The sequence below is a fragment of the Stenella coeruleoalba genome (assembly GCF_951394435.1).
Source record: "Stenella coeruleoalba genome assembly, chromosome: 20".
NCBI lineage: Eukaryota > Metazoa > Chordata > Mammalia > Artiodactyla > Delphinidae > Stenella > Stenella coeruleoalba.
The window spans coordinates 14,171,737-14,198,878 of record NC_137166.1 but is presented as its reverse complement, the minus strand read 5'-3'; the positions used below and the strand labels follow the sequence as shown (position 1 = coordinate 14,198,878).

The following is a 27,142-nucleotide window of genomic DNA, read 5'->3' as shown; positions in this document are numbered from 1 at the left end:
ATTTTGGTAAATGAGCCCTGTGTACTTGAAAAGAGTACAAGTTCCTCAGATATCAATTAGGTCAAGTTTGTTAATAATCATATTGTTCAGTCTGTATCTCTACTAATGTTTTTCTTCTTATTTTATTAGTTATTGGAAGATGTCATTAAAATCCACAACTATGATTGTGAATTTTCTATTTCTCTTTTTTTGGTGATATCAGTTTTCATTTTGTATGTTTTGAGGCTATGATGCTTGGTGTATATACATTTAGGTTTGTTATAACTTACTGTTGAATTAACTATTTTATCATTATGAAATGTTTCTCAATCGTTTATAAGATTTCTGACATCAAAGACTGCTTGATCTGATATTTGTTTAGTACAGCAGCTTTCTTTTGATTAGTGTGTACGTAGTATATTCTATTCATCCTCTTTATTTCAACTTTTCGGTGTCCTCATATTTAAAGTGTGACACTTGGGAGTATCACCAGGTTGTTTTTTAATCCAGTCTGAGAATCTTTGTCTTTTAATAGTACTCTTCAGTCCTTTTATGTTGAATGCAATTTCTGATATATTTGAGTTTGAATCTTCTGGTTGACTGTGAAGTAACTGTTACCTTTATGGAAAAATTATTAGCTGAATTTCAACAAAGACCTTTGTGTTATTAGTGTTACTAGTGGATGAAAGTGAAAAAAATATGACTGTTAATAAACTCAGTCAGTGATATATTTCTTCCATCTGGATCTCCATGTCTTTGTGAGGTATCATTTTTTGTTTATGTCAGCCCCTAAAATGAAGTATTGGAAAAATTTGTGGCCTTAGAATTACCTTTTTCAGATGACTGTATCACAACATTTTAAACCGGGAGTTTAAAAAAGTTTTTAAACTTTTTTAAAAAGTTTAAAAAAGTTAGTCAATGTTTTAGCTCTCACTAAAATAATTAATTGTTGGTAAATTGGTAAATATATCAAATAAATTATCTTTAAAATATTATCATCATCCTTTTTTAATATTTTTGGTTGTATTTTTAATACAATTGACATGTGACTATTCTAGTATATGGGTATAATTTATAAACAAACAAGTTTATATATGTTGGGGGTATAATGTCAAAATATTTTACTTGGTTGAGTTTTGAGACCAACAGGCTTAGATTGCCCATGGATCAATAGAATCAAAACTTGAAAGGAGACTTCAATGATAATCTAGTCCTTAGATTTGTTTGCATGTGTAAAACTGAAGCCCTAAGAAATTAAGTGGTTTGCCCATGACTCATATAACTAGTCAGAAGCACAGTTAGAATACACGCTCAGGGACTTCCCTGGTGGCGCAGTGGTTAAGAATCCGCCTGCCAATGCAGGGGATACGGGTTTGATCCCTGGTCCTGGAAGATCCCACATGCCGTGGAGCAGCTAAGCCCATGCGCCACAACTACTGAGCCTGCGCACCTAGAGCCCGTGCTGTGCAACAAGAGAAGCCACTGCAATGAGAAGCCCCCACACCACAACGAAGAGTAGCCCCTGCTTGCCACAACTAGAGAAAGCCCATGTACAGCAACAAAGACCCAACGTAGCCAAAAAAGTAAATTAAAAGAAAAAAAAAAAGAACCCACACTCAGACTCTCAACTCACGTGTAGTGCTTTTTCCTCTATAGTGGATCATCTCCCTAATCTCTTGTATTACTACATGTGCATTTTTACTCCCTTAATCTGTTGACTTTGAAATGCAGCCACGTTCTCCCAGTGGCCCTCAATCTGGATTTTACTTTTATGGAAATATTTGGATTGACATCCATACTTACATTTATAGTCCTGTGCTAAAGGAAATGAGTATTTGTGTATTAAAATTTAATCATGCATGGAAAAGTTGATTTCCATACCCTGAGGTGCTGGTGTCAAATTTGATTTATGAATAAAGTCATTTTCTAAAGATTGCAGATAGAGGGAAACTGTCTTGTAGCATTTTTCCTTACATGAAATAAACTACTGATAAGGATATGCTTTCATCTTTATTGTGCCTTATCAATGACCAGGACCTATAACCTTTTATTAGTGAAAAACATTAATGACTACCTAAACCCAGTTAATCACAGAGCTTTTCCAAGCAGCCTTGACCATTGGCTTCTCATTTCACTAAATAAGCATCTTACTGAAATTTCTGCAGCTGTTTGAAGTATGAATTGATTTGAGGAGGGAAATTTAGCATCGGTTTTTCTTCATACTTCTTCAATGTTCCAGAAGGAGGAACATTGATACTCCTCAACAGGAAGTACTAAATCACATTTCTAACAATTGTGTTTATGCCCTTCCATTGCTGGTCCTCCACTGGATATATTCTTGATTAAATGCAGCTGGGAGATTTTGCTTTCTTGACAACCAGAGTTTGAACCAGTGCTCTAGTAATTAAGGAGGTCAAGTGTAAATTTCACCAATATCTAATACTTTACTCATTAGCATTTTCCTAAACCAGAACTCTCCCCTCCTTTCCTCCTGTGTATGCCCTTCTGTAGTAAAATCAAGCTTATTCAAGCAATCGATTTTACCCCAGGAATGATTTAGTTACCTTTTTATTATAGTCTAAAACTTCCAGAGAAAAAGCTGAAGTAACTTGGTACCTTTTACAAACTAATCTGTCCAGAAGAGATTAAGGATACAATTTCTCAAGGCTACGTTGATTAACAGTGAAACAAAACAAAAACCAAACTAAAACAAAATCAGAACGAGTAAATTAGTTCTATCATTTCATTAAAACTGAGAGGTGAAAATATTGACTATTAGGAGATAAATAAATGGTTAGTTGCTTAAGTTTTACACTTTTCAGCCGGGTATTGAGAAACTTTATATAATCTAAGAATTCAAGCAAATATTAATATTTAGAATAGGCTTTAAAAAAAGACAGTCTTACTGAAATTTCGGTTACTTGAATAAGCACTAGAAGTAGGAGCATAGCAGTGTTTTTTCTTTAATACCAGGTGAAGTTGCTGTCACTTAGAAGTGACATTAGCTACTGGTATAATTAGGAAATAGAGCTAATGTACTTATTCAGTATTTTTTTTAAAGTATTAGGTCTCTTACTGAAGGGGAGATATTTCAATTCATGGATCAGAAGTTGGCAAATAGGCTCTTTTCCCCAAAGGTGTGATGATGTATTGTTATTAAATATACAAGCAATCATAATATTAGTACTTCACAGAGCAGCTTTATGGTCAATTATATATTTTACTCTAATAAACCGCGAAGAAATTCTTTTTTTCCTCCTAAAGGCTAATAAACAAGTACCAAAATATAATATAGTAATTGAGCATGATATGATATCTTGCAGTTGAAACTGTTAAATAATATGTATCTGAATATACCCGTGCAAACTTACCTGTATGAGCTTTGTGTCAATTGTGCGATTATTATAATGAATTACAAAGATGTGCCATTATAATTACAAAATCTAGCAAAACACAGTTGTCGTAAAAGACCCAAATGTTTTTAAAATGGCTTTAGAGCCAATGCAAATATTCCTTGACCTAGTTTTCTTTTCTTTGTCTCTTATTCAACAGTTTAGGTTAGGGAATGGCAGAAGATATACTGATGGTCAGAGATTGTTTAGGGAAGTGGAATGTTTTCGAAAATTACGTAACAAGGGAAGACTCTCAAGTTATTAGGTGTTAGTACTTAAAGGGACATTAGAGTCCATCTCTGTAACTCCCTTCATTTTAGAGGTGAGTAAACTGAGGCCCAGAGGCTTAAATGACTATACACCGAAGTACAGGTCTTTGGCCCCCTCTGAGGCCAGCATGCTTTCTATAATCCTAAACTGCTTTCTGTGCAGATTAAGAATACCGATTTTGGCATTGCCACTGGTGTGCTGGCTAAGCCCAGTCAAGTTACTTAATTTGTTTCCTGAACCCTTTAGAGAAGGAGCACTTCCAAAGAAGTTTGATTCAGCAATTCACTTGAGTGGTGAATTTGACCCTGCTGTGACCAGGAGAGGAGAAACACTCTTTCCATCAACTTGCCAGTTCCCTAGAGAATCTATGGCTCTACTCATATATTTTATTTACTGTGTCCTCCGTTGTCTGAAAATAACTGAAACCACAGTATGAAATGTATTGTGTATATAGCTAGCTTCACATTTTCTGGGTAAAATTAGTTTTGTTCATATTGGTTTTTGCTTGACTGATAGTAGCAAAACTTGCAAGAAGTAATGAGACCTTCCACAAAATGTGTCTTTATTAAAACATAATAAATGACTGTGGCTAACCTCATCTACAGGGACTGCAGAATTCAACCTCAGAAACTGAAAAGAAACTATAGTGGTAACTGGCACTTCAAGGGCACAGAAAATACTAATGATGAGGCACAGCAAATTCATCCATTGTCGCAGGCATAATACCCTTTCCATCCTATCAGTCTTCTAAGTAGCGGCGGAGAGGGACCCTATTTAAGATTGTCTTCATGAAAGTGGGTGAGAAAAGCAAGTTCTTCAACAGCTATGGGGGAAGACAAGAGTTATTGCTTCCTTCACTTTGTGACCTGATGACTTTTGGAAGATAGTAGTGAAAAAATCAATATTAAATGGTTCTTGAAAAGAAGACAGTGGCTCTTGTTATATTTCTGGGAAGGAACGTTTTGCAGTGTGCAACTCAAATTGATGACATTAGTCTCTCTGACCCCTAGATTTTTATGAAATAAGTTAAGCCCTTGAATCCTTTTCCTTGATTAGTTTTTTTTTTTTTTTTTTTTTGCGGTATGCGGGCCTCTCGCTGTCGCGGCCTCTCCCGCTGCGGAGCACAAGCTCCGGATATGCAGGCTCAGCGGCCATGGCTCACGGGCCCAGCTGCTCCGCGGCTCGTGGGATCCTCCCGGAACGGGGCACGAACCCACGTCCCCTGCATCGGCAGGCGGACTCTCAACCACTGCGCCACCAGGGAAGCCCCTTGATTAGTTTTTTAAACAATGAAATATTTCAAATATATGCAAAAGCACAGAAATAAGGTAATCAACAACCATTGTATTTTAACACATCTCAACATTTTGCTATATATGTTTCTTTCAGATGTTTTATTTTATGGATAACTAAATTGATTATAGATTTGGAGTAGCTTTGTTATTCTTTCCTGATTTAACTCCCATGTATTAATCCTCAGGCGAGCTGTATTGGGTGCATTTTAATGCCATTCCTACATATTTACTTATCCATAAACAATATATACCATTGTCTTGAATAGTTTTAAACTTCACATAAATGGTATTATACTGTATATACCATTTCCCATCTTGACTTTTTCATTCAACATTATGTTTTAAGGATTTTAACACGTGGATATATAGCTGTGATTCATTTTAACTAATGCGACACGCTCCAGCATGTGAAAATACTGTAATTTATCTATTCTCCTATTAAATATTAGGATGTTCCTAGTTTTTTGCAATTACACACCATGCTGCAGTGAGTGTCTTTGTGTATGTCCTGTGTAGCTGTGTGAGATTGTTCTTAGGGATAAATAGCTAGAAGTGGAATTGCTGAGTTATAAGGCAAATGTATCTTGAGCTTTACTGGATACTAAATTGATTGGTCAAGTGGTTGTACCAATCTGTATTTCCATCAGTAGTATATGAAAATTCTTGTTTTTCTATGTGCTTGCCAATATACTGCCAAAACAGCATTGTCAAATGCTTTGATATTGGTTAATCTGATGGTTATGAAATGGTATTTTATTCTATTTTTATTGATTTCATTTCTCTCATTACTAGTGCTGTCTAGCACCTTTACATGTTTTCTGGATGCCCTATAGTCCTTTTAACATTAAAGTTTTGGATGAGTAATGTAATCATATGGTCAAAAATTAAAGCAGTATTTTAAAGGTATATATTGAAAGGTGCTATTTCCATCCTACCTCATTCACCTGACCCTTCTTTCATTTTACTGCTTTCTTGTATACTTTTCCAGTGCTTTTATACAAATAGATGCAAACGTGTATGTGTATTCTTACTTTCCCACCTTACACAAAAATAAAATACTATGTAAATTGTTCTAAACCTTGCTTTTTACACTTAATCATATATATTGGGGATCTTTCCATATTACTGGGTACTTTTTTATACCTGCACAGTATTCTGCTTCTAGGTGTAGCACAGATTATGTAACCAGCCTTCTCTTGATGAGTGCTCTGGCCTTCTCCACTCTCTTGTTATTAAGAACAATGCTGTAATGAGTACCCTTCATCTTGTTCTGACTTATCTATAGGATAAATTCCTAGAAGTGGGCCATAGGATAGTTTTATAATTTTGATAGATATTTTGGTCCGTGCCACCAAATTCACTCCATGGACTGGGGAAGAATAATACCATTTTGCATTCCCACAGGGTGTATAAGAATGCCTTCTCCCCACAGTCTTGACTATAAATTATGATCTAAAACTTTTGTTTTACAGTCTGATGGGGAGAAATGGTATGTAAATACATCTTTAGTTGTATTTCTTTTATTATGAGTTGATGCTCAAATTGAGCATCTTTTAGTACATATAGGGGGCCTTTATGTTTCTTTTTTTGCAACTCTATCCCATTCTTCTATTGGATTGTCTTACTGATTTCTAAGAGCTATTTATGTAATGGGTGATTTAATCTCCATGTCTAAGATATGAATTAAGTATTTTACCTAGTTTTCTTTTGTTTTTGCTTATGACTTTTTGTGCCATGCAGAATTTCTGTTTTCATTTTTATGTAATCAAATTTCTTAATTTTTTTAGGAGGGATCTGGATTTTGAGCCACAGTTAGAAAACTTTCCCCCTGAAAGCAATGAAGAAGTTTTTCTGTGTACTCTTCTACTTTTGCAGTTTCATATTGAACATTTAAATATTTTATTCACTTGGCTTTATCTGATGTTAAATGTGAGGTATGTTTTTCCGTATGGTTACCAAGTTGTTCCAATAGCACTTTTTTAAAAAACAAAGTTTGCCAATACACCAGTGATTCAAGATGCTGCCTTTATAATATAATGAATTCCAATGTGTATTTGGGTCCTTTTTGACTTTTTATTCTATTCCATTGATCTGTCTCTTTATGCTGTCTTAATTACTTATACTATGTTTTAATTCTATCAGTTCCTATTTTATTGAGTTTTTAAATAAAAAAATATATTTTGAATTTTGTCAAATTCCTTTTCAGCATCAATGCAGAAGATCATATATTTTTTCTTCTTAGATATATTCTATATCAGTAGGGTTTCTAATAGTGAGCCATCTTCACATTCCTGAAATAATGTCCACTTGATTGTGAAGTCTCATTCTTTTAATGTGCTCATGAATTATGATTGCTAATTTTTTATTTAGGATTTTACATTAATATCTGTAAGTGTAATCGGCCTATATCTTGGCCTATTTATTTTATCTTTGTCAGGTTTTGATAACAATGTTATACTGAAAATACAATATTGGAAATTAAAAAATAATCATATTAGTTTACCAGTAGAGTAGACAGAGCAGAAGACAGGATTAGTGAACCTGAAGACAGGTCAACAGGAAATACCCAAACTGAAGCACAGAGAAAAACAAAGAAGAATGGGGATGAGATGCGGTAGGGAGAAACAAAACAGAAAAAGCCATGTGGGACACAGTCAAAAGGTCAGCATACATGTAATTCGAGTCCTAGAAATAGGGTAAAGAATGGGGTACAAAGATATTTAAGAGATAATGGCTGAGAATTTTCCAAAAATGATGAATGACATTAATCCATGGTTTAATGGATTAACAAATCCATTAATTAACAAATCCATTTAATTAAACAAAGCTCAGCAAACCCTTAGTGATACAAATACTGCTGAAAACCAAAGCAAAGGGAATATCATAAAAGTAGCTAGAGAAAGAAAAACACATTACCTTAAAAGGAACACTAATAATACTGATGGCAAACTTTTCAGCTGAAATTATGGAAGCCAGATTATAGTAAAATGGCATTATGCAAGTGCTGAAAAGAAAAAAAGCTAATTAAGAATCCTTTACCCCGTTGAAAATATCCTTTAAAAGTGAAGACAAAACAAAGACATTTGTAGACCAAAAAATGCGGAAGAACTATAGAATTCTTGGTTGGCATTGATTTCCCCTTCATCATTTTGAAGAAGCCATCCTATTGTTTTTTTAGTTTCCATTATTTCAGTTGAAAAATTGGCTGTAATCCTAACCATGGGTCCTCTGAGATAATCTTTTTCCCTCTCGCTGCTTTTAGTATTTTCTCTTTGTCTTTGATTTTCTTTAGTTTCATTGCAATATGTTTATGTATGAATTTCTTTTCATTTATCCCAGTTGATGTTCATTGCACTTTTTGAATTGTAAACTGATGTCATTAATCAATCCTAGAAAACTCTTAACCATCATCTCTTGAAATATTGTCTTTGCTTCATTATCTCTTTCCTTTTCTTCTGAGCTTTCAGTTAAACACTTCTACACCTTCTCACTTAATCTGCCTCATCTTTTACCCATTCATTTTGCATTTCCATTTATTTTTAATTCTTCATATTGACTTTTGTATTTTCTGAACCATTTCACTATTTTTTCAGAAAATTGATAACATTATCTTATTGAGTATATTCTTAGAGTTTTTAAAAATTTAAGTTGTTTTATTTCTATTAGAGCCTAGAGTGTAGCTCTTTTTCAGATTTTCTAGATCTTTTTAAAATTTGCTATTCCTTGGATAGAGCTTCAAGTGCATCCTTTGTTTCTTTCAACTACTAAGCATAGTTGGTTCTAGTATCTGATTCTTTGTGGGTCTGCTTCTATTTTTCTTGTATATGCAGGTTCTAGCATATGGAGTTTTGTTTCTTTGCATGCCTGGTTATGTTTGGCTTTTTTAAAAAAATGTTGAACAATTTGAAACTTTGGATGGAGGTACCTTACTCCAAAGAGAAGTGGGTTCCTTCTTCCAGGTTTCTGAAGGCAAAACTAGTCCATGACCACCAAATTCAAGGCGCAAAGTTCTCTGAAAGACTTAGGTAATGCCAGCATAATATTTAACTCTGAACTAGGGCTAGTCTACTTCCCATTTACCCTCATTTTGAGGGCACAGTCCTTTGAGGATCAGCTTGTTGTGGGGACATCCCTTTTTTTGCCTTAACCTCCCCCTTTGGTTGGTAGGCTTAGGGCTTTGATTTCTATCTCTCTTGACCCCACACGAATGATAGCTTCTTTGATGAATGATCAAAGAACGATATAACACACACACGTGTGTGTGTGTATAAAATCAATTAATACATGAAAAAATGTTTAACATCATCTATAATTAAGAGTATGCAAATTAAAGCAGCAAGTTTTCACTCATCAGACTGTTAAATTTAACTCATCAGAAAGCTTAAAAGTTGACAAGAGTGCATACCTTTATTTGGGAAGGAAGTACATGAAAATATTAACAATTCTTAACTCTAAAAAGCAGGCCTGGGATTGAGTGAAGGAGAGGAAGATGTTTTCTTTTCATGGTATATGCTCTTATAGTACTTAAAGTTTTTACTTCATGTACATATTTTTTAATAAAAATTTAAAATGCCTAGATACTTACTTTTTAAAAATATATATTTATTTATTTATTGGCTGCATTGGGTTTTCATTGCTGGGCACGGGCTTTCTCTAGTTGCGGAAAGCGGGGCCTATTCTTCATTGCTGCGCGCAGGCTTCTCATTGCGGTGGCTTCTCTTGTTGCGGAGCACAGGCTCTAGGCATGCGGGCTTCAGTAGTTGTGGCACGTGGGCTCAGTAGTTGTGGCTCACAGGCTCTAGAGCTCAGGCTCAGTAGTTGTGGTGCACGGGCTTAGTTGCTCCGTGGCATGAGGGATCTTCCCAGACCAGGGCTTGAACCCGTGTCCTCTGCATTGGCAGGTGGATTCTTAACTACTGCACCACCAGGAAGTCCCCTAGATACTTACTTTTTATTTAAACTTTGGGGAAGATGTTGCTGTGTTCAAAGTGATTGGGCCTAGAAAACATTTGTACTGTATAAAGGGTTATCAATTTACTAAGTGGTGCTCAGTTCATATAGTCATGAATATAGCAGAAATATTTGCTGAAAAATAAAGTCCAAGTGATTAGGCTTTCTGGTTCTGATTAAAATGGTAACAGCACAGATCAACAGAACATTGATGATATTTAAGTATTTCCTTTTTCTACTTTGACGTCAGACTGAGGCACCTGCTGTGACATTGCAGAGATCAGATAGAATATAGTTTGTAGCTTTGTGTCTTCTTGGAAGTCCCAGGGGCCTCATTTATATACCTAGAATCAAGGCAATTGGTGCATCCTGAATGAAGTCAAGGCCTTAAATTACTACGCTGAACAAAGGTGTTCTTAACATTTAAAAATTTAAACATAACTTTTGTCTTTCTGTGTTTTTCTTTCTTTGTAACCACTATCCAGAGATAGTGTTGTTTTGTTTTAATTGCTGTTGTTTAGGAATGTGGTTCCCTTTTTTTTTCCTTTGAGTTTAAACTGTCATTTATTATTATTATTTTTAACATCTTTTTTGGAGTATAATTGCTTTACAATGTTGTGTTAGTTTCTGCTGTATAACAAAGTGAATCAGCTATATCTATGCATATATCCCTATATCCCCTCCCTTTAGCATCTCCCATCTGCCCTCCCTAGGGATGTGGTTCATTTTAAATATTTGGTTTTCTATTAATGAAGTTATTAATGCTTCCTTCCTGATCCCCTTTGTTTGGACTTAGATCCTCTCATGCTGAGCAGCTCTTCCCAGATGTACTGGGTGCAGTTAATTTAAGAAATCCAGCTCACGCTTGCAATAAAGATGAGGCTAATGGTTATAATTCTACAACTCAGGTGCCCCCATGGTCAGGTTGTCGGATTTTAAACTACTACAAAGAAGAAAAAGACTGGTAGCACTCACCACAACAATTCATATTTTATGTATTTTTTACAATAACCAAGCAAGATAGTTTTTCTCTATAACTGTACCAAACATAACATTTCAGGTTTCTGATCATGTCTGATCTCTGACTGATGTTGGGGGGGGTGGGGGTAGTATGAAATGTCTAATGCTTGTGCTATATTCCCTAATGTCACCTTGGGGGAAAAATAGCCTAGTAGCGTAGTTCTAGAATAAATCTCAAAGTGTATTTATACTTTGTTAATTTCTAGGTGAAAAAGTGTTTATATCTCTGTATGGAGCTGCTATAGACATGAACATAAGGCTGGACAAGAATTCCTTGATCCTTGAGAAAACTTACCTATCTCTGGCCAATCAACGAACTCTAACTATTCACAACCGCAGTAACATCATTGCCCATTTCCAGTGGAAGATATTTGCTACACAGGAAGAGGAAGACCGAGAAAAGTATAGGTTTGTAAGAAAAATCACTATCTATACGCTATCTATATAATTTGGGGGAACATGAAACTTAGTTATGAAAATTCTGTGACTTTTGTGGTTTCTAACTCACTCAGTGTCAAATTTATTATAACTTGGGTCCAGTGTACAATGCTCCCTTTTTCATTTAAAGAACTGGAGCTGAGCTATGTGGAACACAACATTGTCCATCCTCAGTTAATCTTATCCCAGTTTTAATTTATCAGTAGCTAAACTCCTGGATTTTAAAGACCAAATACATCATTCTTCACTATCCTCTCAAAACTAATCTATATGTCTTTATTTCTTTTCATAACCCTAACTAGATCGATCAGTTTTCATAGGGATTCTAAAAATAATCTCTTTTGGATTGGGATCAATGTGGCCTTTTTATTTTTTTTCTTCAGTGAAAAGGTACTTTCAGAAAATATGAAGAATGGGGAAAAAGAGGGCTTAGATATAATGGCTTTTATATTTTCAGTTTTAGTAGCATTCTCAATCCCTGCTAACCATATAATTTAATAGTGATTTCTTGTTGCTATCTTTAATCTACTGCTTTTTCAAATGATACTTCAGGCAGTGGAGAAAATTAATAAAATGGAAAACCAAACTGTTTTAATTAATCTCATCACTGTTAAATTTTGAATATTTCTTTTTACTGAATCTGTCCTTGATTACTGTAATTCCATTTGCAATTTTATCTTCTTCCATCCTCCCTGAATTAGCTCTTTTGCTGCTTTCATTGGAATTTATTTCAGCCTTTTTAATTTGCCTCTCCATTTTCATTAAAGATTAGCCCTGGGAAGCTTCAAAGCTTTGTTTAAAACGAAGTTAGTATGTGATAAAAATAAAAGTCTTAGGTCTAGGGAAACCAGGCAGAAATCCCCCAGTGTGCTGTCCGTAATTGAATCAGAAGGAGCTGTGACAGTGATAGGACACAGTGGACCAGAAGCTTTATCATTCAGACAATGAGTTTTAATCACCAGATTGCCCCTGTGCCATCTTTAAAAAGTGAGAAAAGAAAAGCCTTTCCTGCCTAAAAACTTCATTTTGCCTCATGGTATAGATACCAGTAGTTTAAAAAGGCAAGAGGAGACTACTCATCCACGGTTTCATCTGTCCTGATTCTTCAGCTGACACGTATGTACCAACAATCAGAATGGTCCAGGCGTGTTTAAAGATAAGATAGGAGAGCAGGTACAAATAAAGAAACAGCAATAAAAGTAGTGTTTCAATATCCTACTTGGGCATAATCTTTTGGGGAGAATGAGTGCTGTGGGCATAATCTTTTGGGGAGAATGAGTATATACTATCAGAGGGAAAGCCAGCTTTAATTTCAAGTATGTCTTTGTGTTTGACCAAATGTATAGCACGTGATTGATGCCATGCCTATGTCCAAAAAATATTTACAGAAGTTAATTTCAACAGTGAAACTCAGGAAAAATTCAAACCAGTTGCTATCAGAAATGCTTAAGGTATAGAGAATATAATTTCAAACACACGTGGATGGACTTTCGCCGCCCCCCCCCCCCACTTCACCTCCTCCAACACTCATGGCTCTATCTCTAATATTATCCTTGAGTCTTATTCTTCCTTTTCTCTTGCATTGTCTTTCTTTCACTGTCTCTTTTTCTCTTTCTATTAGTTCCCCTAGCAGTTTTTTTGTAGCAAGGGAACAATATTTGAAGAGCACTTTCATAACCATAATTGGAAGCCCAATTTTATCATCTTGAATCATGCCCCTCCCTTAAACAATGAAGTTGAAGAGTGACTTCAGATGGCTAAATAAGAATACCTTGCTGTGTGTGGGTGACACACGGCGACATAACTCATGTTCCTGCAAACTGGATTGGTTGATCTAAGTGAAGAGTCTATTGAATATTCTGTTCCATGCCCTCTCCCTACCCCTCTCTTAGGGCCAGATGCCTAATCTCTTATTTGACCAGGTGTGTCTTCTCTCCCATGCCTCTCTTGTTTCTTGATACATTCCCAAGCATGCCACAAGTTTCATATTATTAGCCATGGATTCTTGTCCTGGATGCAACTAGCCATGAAACGCCCGTCCTCTCAGAAAGCAAAGCAAAGAAAGAGGTTTGCTCTTTACTGAACATTTGGTTCCTGTCTTTGGATAGCTGCCCCTTTGGTGGGTGGCTGTGCTCTTGCTGTGGGTGTAGGCCCTCTCCTCCTCCCTCTCACAAACCCTTAGGTTGTCTCTTAGGCTCACATCAGTGGCAGATAAAGCAGAATGTTCTTGGATAGCTTTCTTGTGGGCAGAGGTTTGCTCATCCCTGGGAAGCAGCAGTGAGCTCTTCAGCTAATGGTATAAACTCTCTCTTGAGCTCCCCAGCAAGGCCACTGCAGGAATCCCTGGAATAATCTTTTTAATGTTTGACTCTCCTGCTCCTAATGGTGAGCAACCTCTTCCTTTTCTCCTTTTCCCTCAGCAGCCTCTGTAGTTAATGTGCAGAGCGAAAGGTCCACATTTGTCCTGAACTTGGAATAGAGATGATCTAAATGGGCTCATGTATACTTTGAGAGATTAAAGTTTCCCTTTGCAGCACCCAAATGACCTAAGATTTTAAAACGTCAGTGTATATTTTTAAGTGAGACTCAAGAGCCTGCCCACTGCTTTCCAGTTATAACATGGCTTAAAACTCGTCCCAAGGCATTCAGCTACAGGGGCTGAAAGTTGCTCCATGGTGGTTTCAAGAATTCTAATTGCTTTAGTATTATGGATGTCCTCAAGACCCTATTCCAGCCATCATGGTTTCTTTTTTTTTTTTCCTTTTCTTTTATTTTTATTTTTTTCCCTTCACTTTTTTTTAACATCTTTATTGGAGTATAATTGCTTTACAATGGTATGTTAGTTTCAGCTTCACAACAAAATGAATCAGTTATATATATACATATATTCCCATATCTCTTCCCGCTTGCGTCTCCCTCCCTCCCATCCTCCCTATCCCACCCCTCCAGGCGGTCACAAAGCACCGAGCTGATCTCCCTGTGCTATGCGGCTGCTTCCCACTAGCTATCTACCTTACGTTTGGTAGTGTATATATGTCCATGCCTCTTCATGGTTTCTTGTTCTCCAGCATCTTGATGATGTTCCTGAGCAAAGACTTGGACGTCTCTTCTCCCAGTGGGGGAATTCAGCCCTACTGAGTCCTATTCCTTTCTGGCAGTTTATACTTTCCATTCTAGGAAGGATGACTTCCTCTCTGCCTACCAAAACACGTTGGTACAAACTTTAGGGCACATGTCCAGATTTGGGGGCCTCGGGCTAATCTCAGGCTCCAGACTCTGACAATGAAGATGTTATTTCCCCTAGGAAGAAGTTCTGGGCTTAAAATTTTTTTCCATTTTTTTTAAACCTTAGGAATCAGATATAAGAACCTTTAAAAATCATCTTTTAGGTCTCTCCTGATACTTTTCTGAGAGTTGCAGAAATTAATCTCTTCAAAAACTGGTGCTGAATTCTTTCCTCCTTACTTCTTCTGTCTTGGCCTGAGGGATTATAAAACATCCTACAAGATTCTTTCATCCTCATTTTCATCACAGTTTATTATATTCAGAGACTTGGCATGGGCGTTTGAGGATTTCTGCTCCCTATTTCTCCATCAAGGTTATGACCATTGTCTCAATAGCAACTGCTCTAATTCTAGATCTGCTCTGTGGAAGAACTGTAGAATCCTCAGTGGAGCCCCCCCACAAAGTGATCAGCATAGATGTGTTCCAAAACATTCCAGTGTTGGAAATGACATGTTTCTCTAAATAAATCAGTTTTATTTGAGCTTTGAGCCTGCCACCCAGGCTCCAACTTAATCTCAGTTGTGGCTGGGGAGCCCTTCCCTTTCCTAATCATAAAAGAATCTGAAGACTTGAGTGGTACCTGATAAACAGGAAGAGGACCTCTAGTCCTCATTTTATAACAGGCATCAGAGTTGTGTGTCCAGGGTCACACAGTCCATCTGAAGGTGGATGGCTCCATCCTTTCCTTGCCAGGTGTGGACATGGGAGTATTTCTGCCAACCATGATGGCCAAGGTTCTTAGTTTTTAATCTCCTCAGCATCCAGTTACCACCTCTTAGGGGTGTTGTAAAGGAGCAGGGTGCAGGTCTCTAGGAACTCAAGATAAGGGGCAATACTAGTTCAATGCTACTGTACTTGAGACACAAGGGTTCCCCATTGAGTATAGTCCATTAGCTGGAATGTAGCTGCTGCCTGAAGGTGATGGGTATTCGGGCTAGCAGACAATTTGCAAAATGGGTTAAATCCATGGTTTTACTGAAAGAGAAGGTTGTGTGATATTACACTCTCTGATGAGAGGTCTCTTCGTCTGTAAAACAGAACCACCTCTGAATTCAAGAGACCATGAGTATCAGCACAACAAGATGGCAAAACAATAGACTGAGGTATATAGAAGTCCTTGTTGGAGTCAGCCCAGCTTAAGGTGGTATTGCACGTTCCCTTCTTAGACTCTCAGCCTTGGCTCTAATTCTGCATAGAGGGCAAAGAGGATGACATCTGGTGTCCACCCCCCATGCATTATACAGCTGTCACTGATACAGGAGTCCCAACAGCGTGGGAGAAGAGCATCATTTGGGAATTTTTGTTTTGTCCTCTTTTGTTTTCTGGTGTAAGGGCTGAGTTAATCATACTCCTCAATTCATAGAGCATTATCATCCTTGGTCCACATAAAGCATTTTATCCCCACACCCCATTTCCATTAACCCCCCTAAGTAAATGTAATGTATATGACTCCCATTATTTATTTAACCAATACTTCAATCCGTTACATCGAATTTACCCACTTTTTTTAGTATTATTGCTAGAACTTTGATGAACCTCTTTGTTGCTCTTTATTTACATCCATGATTGTTTTTTTTGAGAACTTATTCCTAAGGAATAGATATCAATAAATTCCACTTGCAGGAATACATGGTTTCCTTTCTTTCTGTGGACTGAGCTGTCTTTAATTTGCCCTGCCCTGCCCAGCAATATAAAAGGACAGCTGCTCTGGCTACCTTGTACACTGCTTCCCATCTAGCAATAAAAAGGGAGCACAGAATGCTTTCTTCCTTGGGACCAGAACATACTGAACCTATTTCTTTGACTTCTTTATGCTATGTGACCAAAGGATCCTGAACACAAAAGTTATTTAAAAAAGAGTTATTTGACATTGCTGAGCATGTGGTTTGTGTGAAGTCATTTAGAAAATAGGGCTGGGACTGGAATTCAGTGACCCTAGCCTCTCAGTCAGTACTCACATTACTAAATAATTTATCTCTCACCACTGGTAATACCAGTAAAATGCTGGGAAAATAGTCATGTGTCCTGGGAGGAGATGAAATTCAGTCTTCAAAGTTCAGGTGAAGTAACAGACACCAGGAGTAAAGTGAGCATAGCCTGAGTAACGAGTAGAATGTCGGGAAGGCTGCTTTTCTGACTTATCACAAGGGATATGAAGATCTAGAAAGAGAGAGAAAAAAAGGACGTGTCTCCAGGTGTAGTCTGAGCATTTTATAAGCTTGACAGCTTGGTAATTGCCTGCGGTTGATACAAGGAGAAAACTGGCATTTATTGAGCAACTGTTTTGTCCCAGGAACTATACCAGGTCCTTGATCACATTTAATTCTCAACATATCTTTATGATGGAGGAGCTCCTGTTCTTTCCATTTTATTGATGAAGGCATTGAGGCTTAGAGGATTTAAGTAACTCCTGAAGTCACAGAGTGAGTAAATAGATAGTAGAATCAGTAACAAAACCTAGGCGTTGGGACTTCCCTGGTGGCGCAGTGGTTGAGAATCCACCTGCCAATGCAGCCCTGGTCCAGGAAGATCCCACATGCCGCGGAGCAGCTAAGCCCGTGTGCCACAACTACTGAGCCTGCGCTCTAGAGCCCACGAGCCACAACTCCTGAGCCCGCATGCCACAACTACTGAAGCCCGTGCGCCTAGAACCCGTGCTCCAGAACAAGAGATGCCACCACAATGAGAAACCCATGCACTGCTACGAAGAGTAGCCCCCACTCGCTGCAACTAGAGAAAGCCTGTGCCCAGCAACGAAGACCCAATACAGCCAAAAATTAATTAATTAATTAAAAAAACAAAAACAAAAAAAGCTCTAGGCCTTGCTGGCTCCAGCTTCTGTTCTCTAGGTAATAACAGCTAGGAAGGAATTCAAGCTAAGCAAGTGTAGAAGAAATGAAATTGCACTTAAAGTGTGAGAGGCAGGGTATATGTTAAATATTGAAAAAGCAGCCTGGAAAACACAATTACCTAAAAGAAAATATTTGTCCAAATATACTAAGGGCTCAGGAGTAAGCAAATGGGCATTGAGTAGGACAGGAAGCCTGGGAGCACTTCTTGAAGGAAGCAAGCTGAGGTTCTTGAGAGGTTAAAATACAAGGTCACTCAGCTGGTATATTATAGATTCAGGGCAAGGAAGGACCACCCCAAGGTCATGGGTGAGACTATTCCCAAGAGGATGGGCTGGTGGGGAGCCCTTTACAATGTTCTTCATGGGAGTATCAAAATGAATCTCACGTTTCTTGCTTTTTTTTAGGGTCTGTGATGATCTTACCAAAGAGGAAAAGAATGAGATCGACGGGTTTCTTGAGGAGTGCATTACTGATCCTTCACTACAACAGTGTCTTTCCTTTCTGTCCCACACCTTTGAGAATCAGAGAAAGCTGGTTCAGGCAGATAGCATGCTCTTCTCGAATAACATTTTCAGTGTTGAGCCTCTGGTAAGCACATAAATACAGTCTGACCTTACAGTAAATGTAGTGGGGATGCAGGGCTTAATTTGATGGGATTACTCTCTCTGAGATTGATAGGGTGAGTTCCAAGAGCATAAAGAGTCCATCTGAGGAGCCTCATTGTCGTTATGAGACAGTGAATGAAGATTAATAGTAAGAACACTCAGAGGTTACATTTATAGGTCACACTTTATATGTACCAGTCACTGTTAAACACTTCATATATATTACATACTTTATCTTGTTTGTATATATATTATCAGTTTTAATCAGTCCCCCATTCTACAGATGAGGAAATTAAGACTTAGAGAAATTTGATAACTTACTCGAGCCCAAACGATTGGTGTCAGTAGTTAGAATTTTATCCCTGATTAGCCTCACTGTAGAGCAGGGTTTCTCAACCTCTGCGCTATTGACATTTGGGGCTGGATAATTCTTTGTCCTGTACATTGTAGCATATTTAATAGCAGCCCTGACTTTTACCCATCGGATGCTAGTTGTGACAACCCAAACTCTGTCCAGATGTCAGATGTCCTCTGGTGGGCAAAATCACTCGGGTTGAAAACTGCTTTGTCCTTAATTCGCTCAATAAATAGTTATTGAGTGCATGTTCTGTACCAGGCACTGCGTATGTACCAGGCATCAATGAGCAAAACAGACATAGTCCTTGACCTCAATGTCTATCTAGTGAGACCTGAGCCAGAGTTAGAACAGGATCTGTCTGATTCCACAGATGAAACTTTTTTTTTTAGGTGTACAACATAGTGATTTGATATTTTTATAGATTATACTCCATTTAAAGTTATTACAAAATAATGACTATTATCCCCTGTGCTATACAATATATCCTTGTTGCTTATCTTTTTTATACATAGTAGTTTGTATCTCTTAATTTCATAACCCTATCTTGCCCCTCCCCCTTCTCTCTTCCCATTGGTATACACTAGTTTGTTTTCTATATCTATGGGTCTGTTTCTGTTTTGCTGTATACATTTGTTTGTTTTGTCTTTTAGATAATAACATATAGTATTTGTCTTTCTCCATCTGACCTATTTCACTAAGCGTAATGCTCTCTAGGTCCATACACTTGTTGCACATGGCAGAATTTCATTCTTTTTTATGGCAAAGTAATATTTCATTGTGTGTGTGTGTGTGTGTGTGTGTGTGTATCACATCTTCTTTATCTGTTCATCTATTCATGGACATTTGGGTTGCTTCCATATCTTGGCTATTGTAAATAATGCTGCTATGAACATTGAGGTGCAAGTATCTTTTCGAATTAGTGTTTTCCTTTTTTTCGGATTATGTACCCAGGAGTGGAATTGCTGGATCATACAGTAGTTCTATTTTTAGGGTTCTGAGGAACCTCCATACTGTTTTCCATAGTGGCAGCTTCAATTTATATTTCCACCAACAATGTACAAGGGTTTCCTTTTCTCCACATCCTCTCTAACATTTGTAATATGTAGCCTTTGTGATGATAGCCATTCTGACAGGTGTGAGGTGATATCTCATTGTTTTTTTATTTTTTGCTTTGCATTTCTCTAATAATTAGTGATGATGAGCATCTTTTCATGTGCCTGTTAGCCATCTGTATGTGTTCTTTGGAAAAATGTCTGTTCAGATCTTCTGCCCATTTTTTTTTTTTTGCAATACGCGGGCCTCTCACTGTTGTGGCCTCTTCCATTGCAGAGCACAGTCTCCGGGCACGTAGGCCCAGCCGCCACGGCTCACGGGCCTAGCCACTCCACGGCATGTGGGATCTTCCCAGACCGGGGCACAAACCTGTGTCCGCTGCCTCAGCAGGCGGACTCTCAACCACTGCACCACCAGGGAAGCCCCTTCTGCCCATTTTTAATCAGATTGTTTTTTTTGATATTGAGTTCTATGAGTTGTTTTTGTATTTTGGATATTAACTCCTTATCTGTCATGCCATTTGCAAATGTTTTCTTCATTCAGTAGGTTGTCTTTTCATTTTGTTAATGGTTTCCTTTGCTATGCAAAAGCTTTTAAGTTTCATTAGGTCCCATTTGTTTATTTTTTGCTTTTATTTCTTTTGCCTTAGGAGACAGATTAAAAAAAATATTGCTATGATTTATGTCAAAGAGTGTTCTCCCTATGTTCTCTTCTAGGAGTTTTATGGTTTCTGGTCTTACCTTTAGGTCTCTAATTCATTTTGAGTTTACATGGTGTAAGGAAGTCTTTTAGTTTCACTCTTTTACGTGTAGCTGTCCAGTTTTCCCAGCACCACTTATTGAAGAGACTGTCTTTCCCCCATTGTATATTTTTGCCTCCTTTGTCATAGATTAATTGACCGTATGTGTGTGGTTTTATTTCTGGGCTGTGTATTCTGTTCAATTGATCTATGTGTCTGCTTTTGTACCAGTACCACACTCTTTTGATTACTGTAGCTTTGTAGTATAGTCTGAGGTCAGGGAGCCTGATACCTCCAGCTTTGTTCTTTTTTCTCAAGATTGCTTTGGCTTTTAGGGGGTCTTTTGTGGTCTCATACAAATTTTAGGTTTACTCGTTCTAGTTCTTTGAAAAATGTCATGGGTATTTCGATAGGGATTATATTAAATCTGTAGATTGTTTTGGGTAGTATGGACATTTTAACAGTATTAATTCTTCCAATCCATGAATGCGGGATATCTTTCCAGTTATTTGTTTCATCTTCTATTTCATTCATCAGTGTCTTATAGTTTTCAGAGCACAGGTCTTTCAACTCATTGGTTAAGTTTTCCTAGGTATTTTATTCTTTTTAATGCAATTGTCAATGGGATTGTTTTCTTGCTTTCTCTTTCTAATAGTTCATTATTAGTGTATAGAAAATCTACAGGTTTCTGCATATTAGTCTTATATTCTGCAACATTACTGAGTTCATTTATTAGCTCTAGTAGTTTTTTGTTGGAGACTTTATGGTTCTCTCTATATAGTATCATGTCATCTGCAAATACTGACAGTTTCAATTTTCCCTTCCAATTTAGATGCTTTTGTTTCCTCTTCTTGTATGATTGCTGTGGCTAGGACTTCCAATAGTATGTTAAATAGAATTGTCAAGAGTCTTGTCTTGTTCCTGATTTTAGAGAAATAGCTTTTAGCTTTTCACCACTGAGTATTATATTAGCTGTATATTTATTGTAAATGGCCTTTATTATGTTGGCGTATGTTCCCTTTATACCAACTTGGTTGAGAGTTTTATCATGAATGGGTATTGAATTTTGTTGAATGCTTTTTCTGCATCTATTGAGAGATGATCATATGATTTTTACCATTTGTTTTGTTAATGTGGCATATCACAGCAATTGATTTGTGTATATTGAACCATCCCTGCATCCCTGGAATAAATCCCACTTGATCATTATGTATGATCCTTTTTATATATTGTTGAATTTGGCTTGCTAATATTTTGTTGAGGATTTTTGCATCTGTATCCATCAGAGATACTGGCCTGTAATCTTCTCTTTTTTTGGTAGTACCTTTGTTTGGTTTTGGTATCAGGGAAATGGACTCATAGAATGAGTTTGAGAGTGTTCCCTCCTGTTCAATTTTTTGCAATAGTTTGAGAAGGATAAGTATTAACTCTTCTTTATATGTTTGGTAGAATTCCCCTGTGAAGCTGGGCAGTCCGGGACTTTTTTCTCTTAGACGTTTTTTGATTACTGATTCAATTTCAATACTAGTAATTGGTACATTCAGATTATCTATTTTTTCCTGATTCAGTCTTGGAAGATTGTGTGTTTCTGGGAATTTATCCATTTCTTCTAGGTTGTCCAATTTGTTGGCATATGACCATTCATAATATTCTCTTATGATTGTTTGTATTTCTGCGATATCAGTTGTAATTTCTCCTCTTTCATTTCTTATTTTGTTTATTTGGGTTCTGTCTCTTTTTCTCTTAGTGAGCCTGGCTAAAGGCTTATCAGTTTTATTTATCTTGGTTTCACTGATCTTTTCTATTGGGTTTTTTTCTTTTTTTGGTCTCTATTTTATTTACTTCCTCTCTTATATTTATTATTTCCTTCCTTCTGCTGATTTTGGGCTTCGTTGTTTTTCTAATTCCTTTAGATAGCAGGTTATGTTGTTTACTTGAAATTTTTCTTGTTTCTTGAGGTAGGACTGTATCGCTGTAAATGTCCCTTTTAGAACTGCTTTTGCTGTGTCCCATAGATTTTGGAAAGTTGTGCTTTTATTGTCATTCATTTTGGTGTATTTTTGCTTTCCTTTTTGATTTCTTCTTTGATCCATTGATTTTTAATAGCATTTTGTTTAGTCTCCATGTGTTTGTGTTTTACCCGTTTTTCTTCCTGTGATTGATTTCTAATTTCATACTGTTGCAGTTGGACAGGATGCTTGATATAATTTCTATCTCTTAAATTTGTTGAGACTTGTTTTGTGGCCTAGCATGTGATTTATTCTGGACAATGTTCCATGTGCACTTGAAAAGAATGTGTATTCTGCTGTTTTTGAGTGGAATGTCCTGTAGGTATCTATTAAGTCCAGCTGGTCTGATGTGTCAGTTAAGGTCACAGTTTCTTTATTGATTTTCTGTCTGGATGATTTGTTCATTGATATAAGTGAGGTGTTAAAGTCCCCTACTATTATCATATTATTGTAAATTCTTCCCTTTATGTCTGTTAATATTTGCTTTATATATTTATGTGCTTCTTTCACAGACCAAACTCCTGACCCCTCTGCCCCACTGCCTCAAAATGAAAGAAACCAGCATCTTCTGTGTTTACTATCTGCTAGGCACTGTACATTACCTTAAACTTAGCAAGCATAGAGTGCTGTGAGGGTAAAGACAGCAATAGGAGTTGAGAAAACCCACAGCTAGTTAGAGCTGCCATTCAAACCTGTTGGAGAGAAGACATGGGCAGAAGGACACATTAGAATAAAAAGTCACTTGTGAGACGTGCCATTGACCTGTACATACCAGTTTTCCTTATGTCTGTACTTCCAAATTATTACAGTATATAACATAGAAAAGGGAGTCCATGGCTAAATAAGTTTGAGAAACACTGGGTTCAATATTGCTTGACAGGTTTATTTGCTGTTAGACTTATAAAAGTCTTTCATATGATAATGAGCATTATAAATCTCTTAAGAGGGAGCCTTCCCCTTGGAGATATCCTTTGGAACTAATATTTAGTGGGACTTGCTGTGTGAATCACAGGTAAAGACAGACAATCAGGACACTAGTTCAGAGGCTGAGGTGATTATCATAGGCTAAGAAGTTAGAGTAGGCTTTTTGAGAGCAGAGCCTTGAACTGGGTCTTGCAGGATGGAACTTTTGGCAAACAAAATTGGGGGTGTGCATGGCGTGGTTCATTCAAGGTTCCATTAGTGGATCAGTTTGCTTGAAGTAAAGGGTTCATGTAGGGAAACAAGGTTGGAGATGTGGGTTGAGGCTGAATCTTCTCTCCTGTCAGAAGACTATCCAGGGCTCAATTGATCAAAGGGATCTTCATATATAATGAGTTAGCCCAGAAAGAGGTTAAATCAAGGTGAGCATATAGTCTTGGAAGGACAGGACATGCACCGATAAAAGTAGGTCATGCCCAAAGATGCTGAAAAGATCAGGAAGGCATGACAAGTCCAAGCAAGTAAGTTGCTGAGTGAGGCAGAGGCAGGGAGGAGCAGTCAGTCATGGCAATCTTAGACATGGCTGGTAAGGTCCAGAGTGTAGGCAGTCCAAGATTCTTCCTAGCTGGTACGGAGAATCCAGACTGATGACTGCTGTCCTTTTCTCATAGCCTTCTGGGAGTGGGTGACTCTGGGATGGCAAACATTGGTGGTGAGAAGGAGGTGGGAGGCCTGCAGGTAAGGCTTGTATATTTCAAATTCAGAAGTAGGAAGACTGGGCTTACCTCAGATTTTCTTCTCCTCATGCACGAAACCCAGAGCTTCTTGCTGCAGATATATGTGTTAAAATGTGGCACTTAATATGATTCCTTTTGAATTCTAGATAGGAACTGAATTGGGCATTCTTATCACAAGGCATTTTTTCACTATTAGGAAGAAAAACATTCTGTAGAATAATGATACACAGAAATGATACCTTTTTAAATAAATGAGACTAATTTCATTTATATTATGTGAAAAAAATACCCAGGAAGGGGATAATATTTGCTTAGTACCTAAGTGATGTTTATGGCATCTGTAATAATTTTGTCTTTTCTGTACAGTATTCAGGTTTTCTTCTCATGATAGTATTCATTAGCTGATTCTTGATCATTTTTGCAAAATGAAAAATGAAGGCATGAATTTTTCCTAGTGTTATCCGTAGTGTTTTTCTGGTCAGAATAACAGAACTCAGTGTCAGTTATACTGATATATTTATTGATCTTTAATTTCCTTTTTTCCTACTTAAAGATCCTGATAGTTTTATAGAAATACAGTTCTTGTGAGTGTAACATAATCTTACCTTGTAAATTAGTTTTGAAGGTATTTGATGGGAAAATTCTGTAATTTCATTAGCTTCTTGACTCTAATGTGAACTATGGGTATTTTCCACTATTGAGATTTTGGTTTTATGATACAGGTAAATAAATTCTGTAGTATTTTTGGATGATAGAGTTGGGAAAGGGTTTATAGAAGAGATGAGATCTGAACTGAATGTTGGAGGAAGGGTAAGACTTAATTAAATAGAAAAGAAGAAGAAGCATGTTTCCAATTGGAGAAATTTTGAAAACAAAGAAAAGGGAAACTTTTAATAATAGGTTCATAGCATATTAAACAACAATGAAATGATGGATTTTTCTGGAGCAGGTGGTCATGGAGAATATAAGAAATGAGATTGAGAAGGATTGTTGGCATATCTGGGCTGCCCTGGCAACCCGTTACACTATAGCCGACTGTCTCCCACATTATGTTTTCTGTAAATACTGGATCTGAGGGGTGGTAATGTGTGTTCCTTGCCAAGCGGAATTTTGTGCTCAAATAAGTTTGGGAAATACTGGTTCAAGAGAAGGTGACTCTCAAAGGGAAAAGTGCAAACAGTATTTCCCCAGGACGAGAGACCCCTTTTCCCACACAGTATCCACCGGAGTCAGTGTTGTGTGGATCCTAGTTTGGTCACTGGTGCTGAGGGTATCTGAGACTCACTGTAAGGTTTGGATCAGGAACAGGATGTGTTCGGGGTGTTTTAGAAAGATTATCATAGCATCAGCTTGTGGATCAAATTGGAAGAGGATGGTTAGAGGGTGGGATGGGTAGTGCAGGTCAGGCAGGGGAAATTCACTAGTGCAGGGAGGGTCAGGGAAACTGAACATCTCTGCAGGCAAGTGGAGGGTAACGTGTGAGGGTGACACTGACCTGGAACAGTCTGGTGATGGTCGGAAAGCAAAGGAAATGGCAGATATGAGAGATGCTCAAAGGAAAGACACTAGAGTGCTTTTTGACTGACTGGCCGTTGATGGTGAGACATGGTGAGGAATCATATGTCTTCTCAGATCTGAACTAGCGTGACTGGGAGAATTATGATGTCTTTGATAGGAACTAGCAAGTCAGGAGTCCTGGGTTTAACTCCTAGCTTTGCCAATGGCGAGTGTGACCTTAAACAAGCAGTTTGGTCTCCTTTGGCATCAGTTGCCTTTTACACAAAATAAGGATATTCGGGCATGTTGATCCTTTTTAGCTAGTAGGTTATGATTCTTCAGTTTGAGAACAGACTTCGAGATTGTCAACATCAAGGAGTGCCTTATCTTTATCTGTATCCCAGGCCTAGCACAGTACCAATTAATGGGTGGCTGAAGGAAGGAAGGAAGGAAGGAACAAATGGAAATCAATCAATGATGATGATTTTGTTTCTGAACATGTTGAATTTGAGATGACACTAGATGTGCAAATAATTTTGGGATTGCAGTACTTGTGGGATGGGAATCAGGACTAGAGGTGAGTATCCTTTAGAGGTCTTCATGGAAGGCGTGAAAAGTGGATGGAAATTTTAAGAGCAGAGCAAAGAAGGAAACTTGCAGTGGGCCCAGGACAGCCCCCAGGTGCTCATTTTTAGAGGCCCTGCAAAGAGAGGAGAGGCTGTGAATTCACAGAGAAGGATGGCCAAGAGGAGAACCAGACAGCTGAGAACTCGCCAGCCTATCCTACATGTCTTTCTACCCTATTATACCTTGTTCATCACCATTTTCTACTGAAGGATCCTCTGAATCTTGCTCACATAGAAGATCAGTTACACCAAATAGCCACTATTTAATTTCTGACAGTTGAGCTATGCATCATCGATTAGTTTTTTTATTAGGATGTGATTCCTTTTGATTAGCTTCTTGATATGAGCTGAGTTCATAGTAGAAGCAGAGATGATTAAAACCAAGCAGTGCCACCTACCGATCTAACAGTCAATCTCTAATTGACGTCCTGTTCAAAAAATAAAAATAAAATTGAAGGTTGATGCAGGGGTTTAGAGACTACCTTGCTTTCTGATGGGCCCTTCAGCCTCTGTGTCCACCAGGAAGGGTATTGTCTTCAACTGAGGTAAACTTAAAAAGTAAACAAAAACAAAAAAAACCCATGTTACCTTAGGGTCTGAAAGGAAGTAAGACATGATATGCTTATGTTCTCAGACCTATGTCTATATATCTGGTTCTTTAAATGCGTCAGCCAAAACAAAGTTTAGTTTAGCCCTTATTGTGTTCTCTGTGTATTGAGTGTTTTATGGGAACACTTCCTATTTTAGAGGCTCTTTCAATTTAAAGCAAGTAGATTCAAGATTAAGAGATCACTGTCCTTAAATTGTCAAAAAGTGGTGATGGGTTTGAATTTAAATCACATTTTATTTATGTGATCATGTGAGAAGTAGTTTGACTCAATGCTGTAAGAATGTCTGATCCAAAACTCTAGAACTTCAAGTTCTTACTCTGTTCTACCACCACTTGGCCACTGGTTAATTCCACTGTCTTCTCATCATGCTCATTGCCTACCATTGCCATGGGGTCTGTTGGAAGAACCTTGAGGAGTTATGCTGGGGCATCTTTGGTACTGATGTGGTCACAGAGTGCAGAAGGGGGAGTTTGTCTTTTGAGAGACCCCAGACATGTTCATTGAA

General features: G+C 37.5%; 1 protein-coding gene across 7 annotated transcripts in view; it reads left to right on the top strand.

Moving 5' to 3' along the window:
- HYDIN (HYDIN axonemal central pair apparatus protein) overlaps positions 1-27,142 on the top strand; it is a 432,533-nt gene that overhangs the window by 133,954 nt on the left and 271,437 nt on the right. For all 7 annotated transcript variants that reach the window (XM_079907197.1, XM_079907191.1, XM_079907192.1 and 4 more), the window contains 2 exons: positions 11,113-11,314; positions 17,886-18,069. In XM_079907197.1, coding sequence (XP_079763323.1) covers positions 11,113-11,314; positions 17,886-18,069 — 386 coding nt within the window. The remainder of the gene's footprint in view (positions 1-11,112; positions 11,315-17,885; positions 18,070-27,142) is intronic.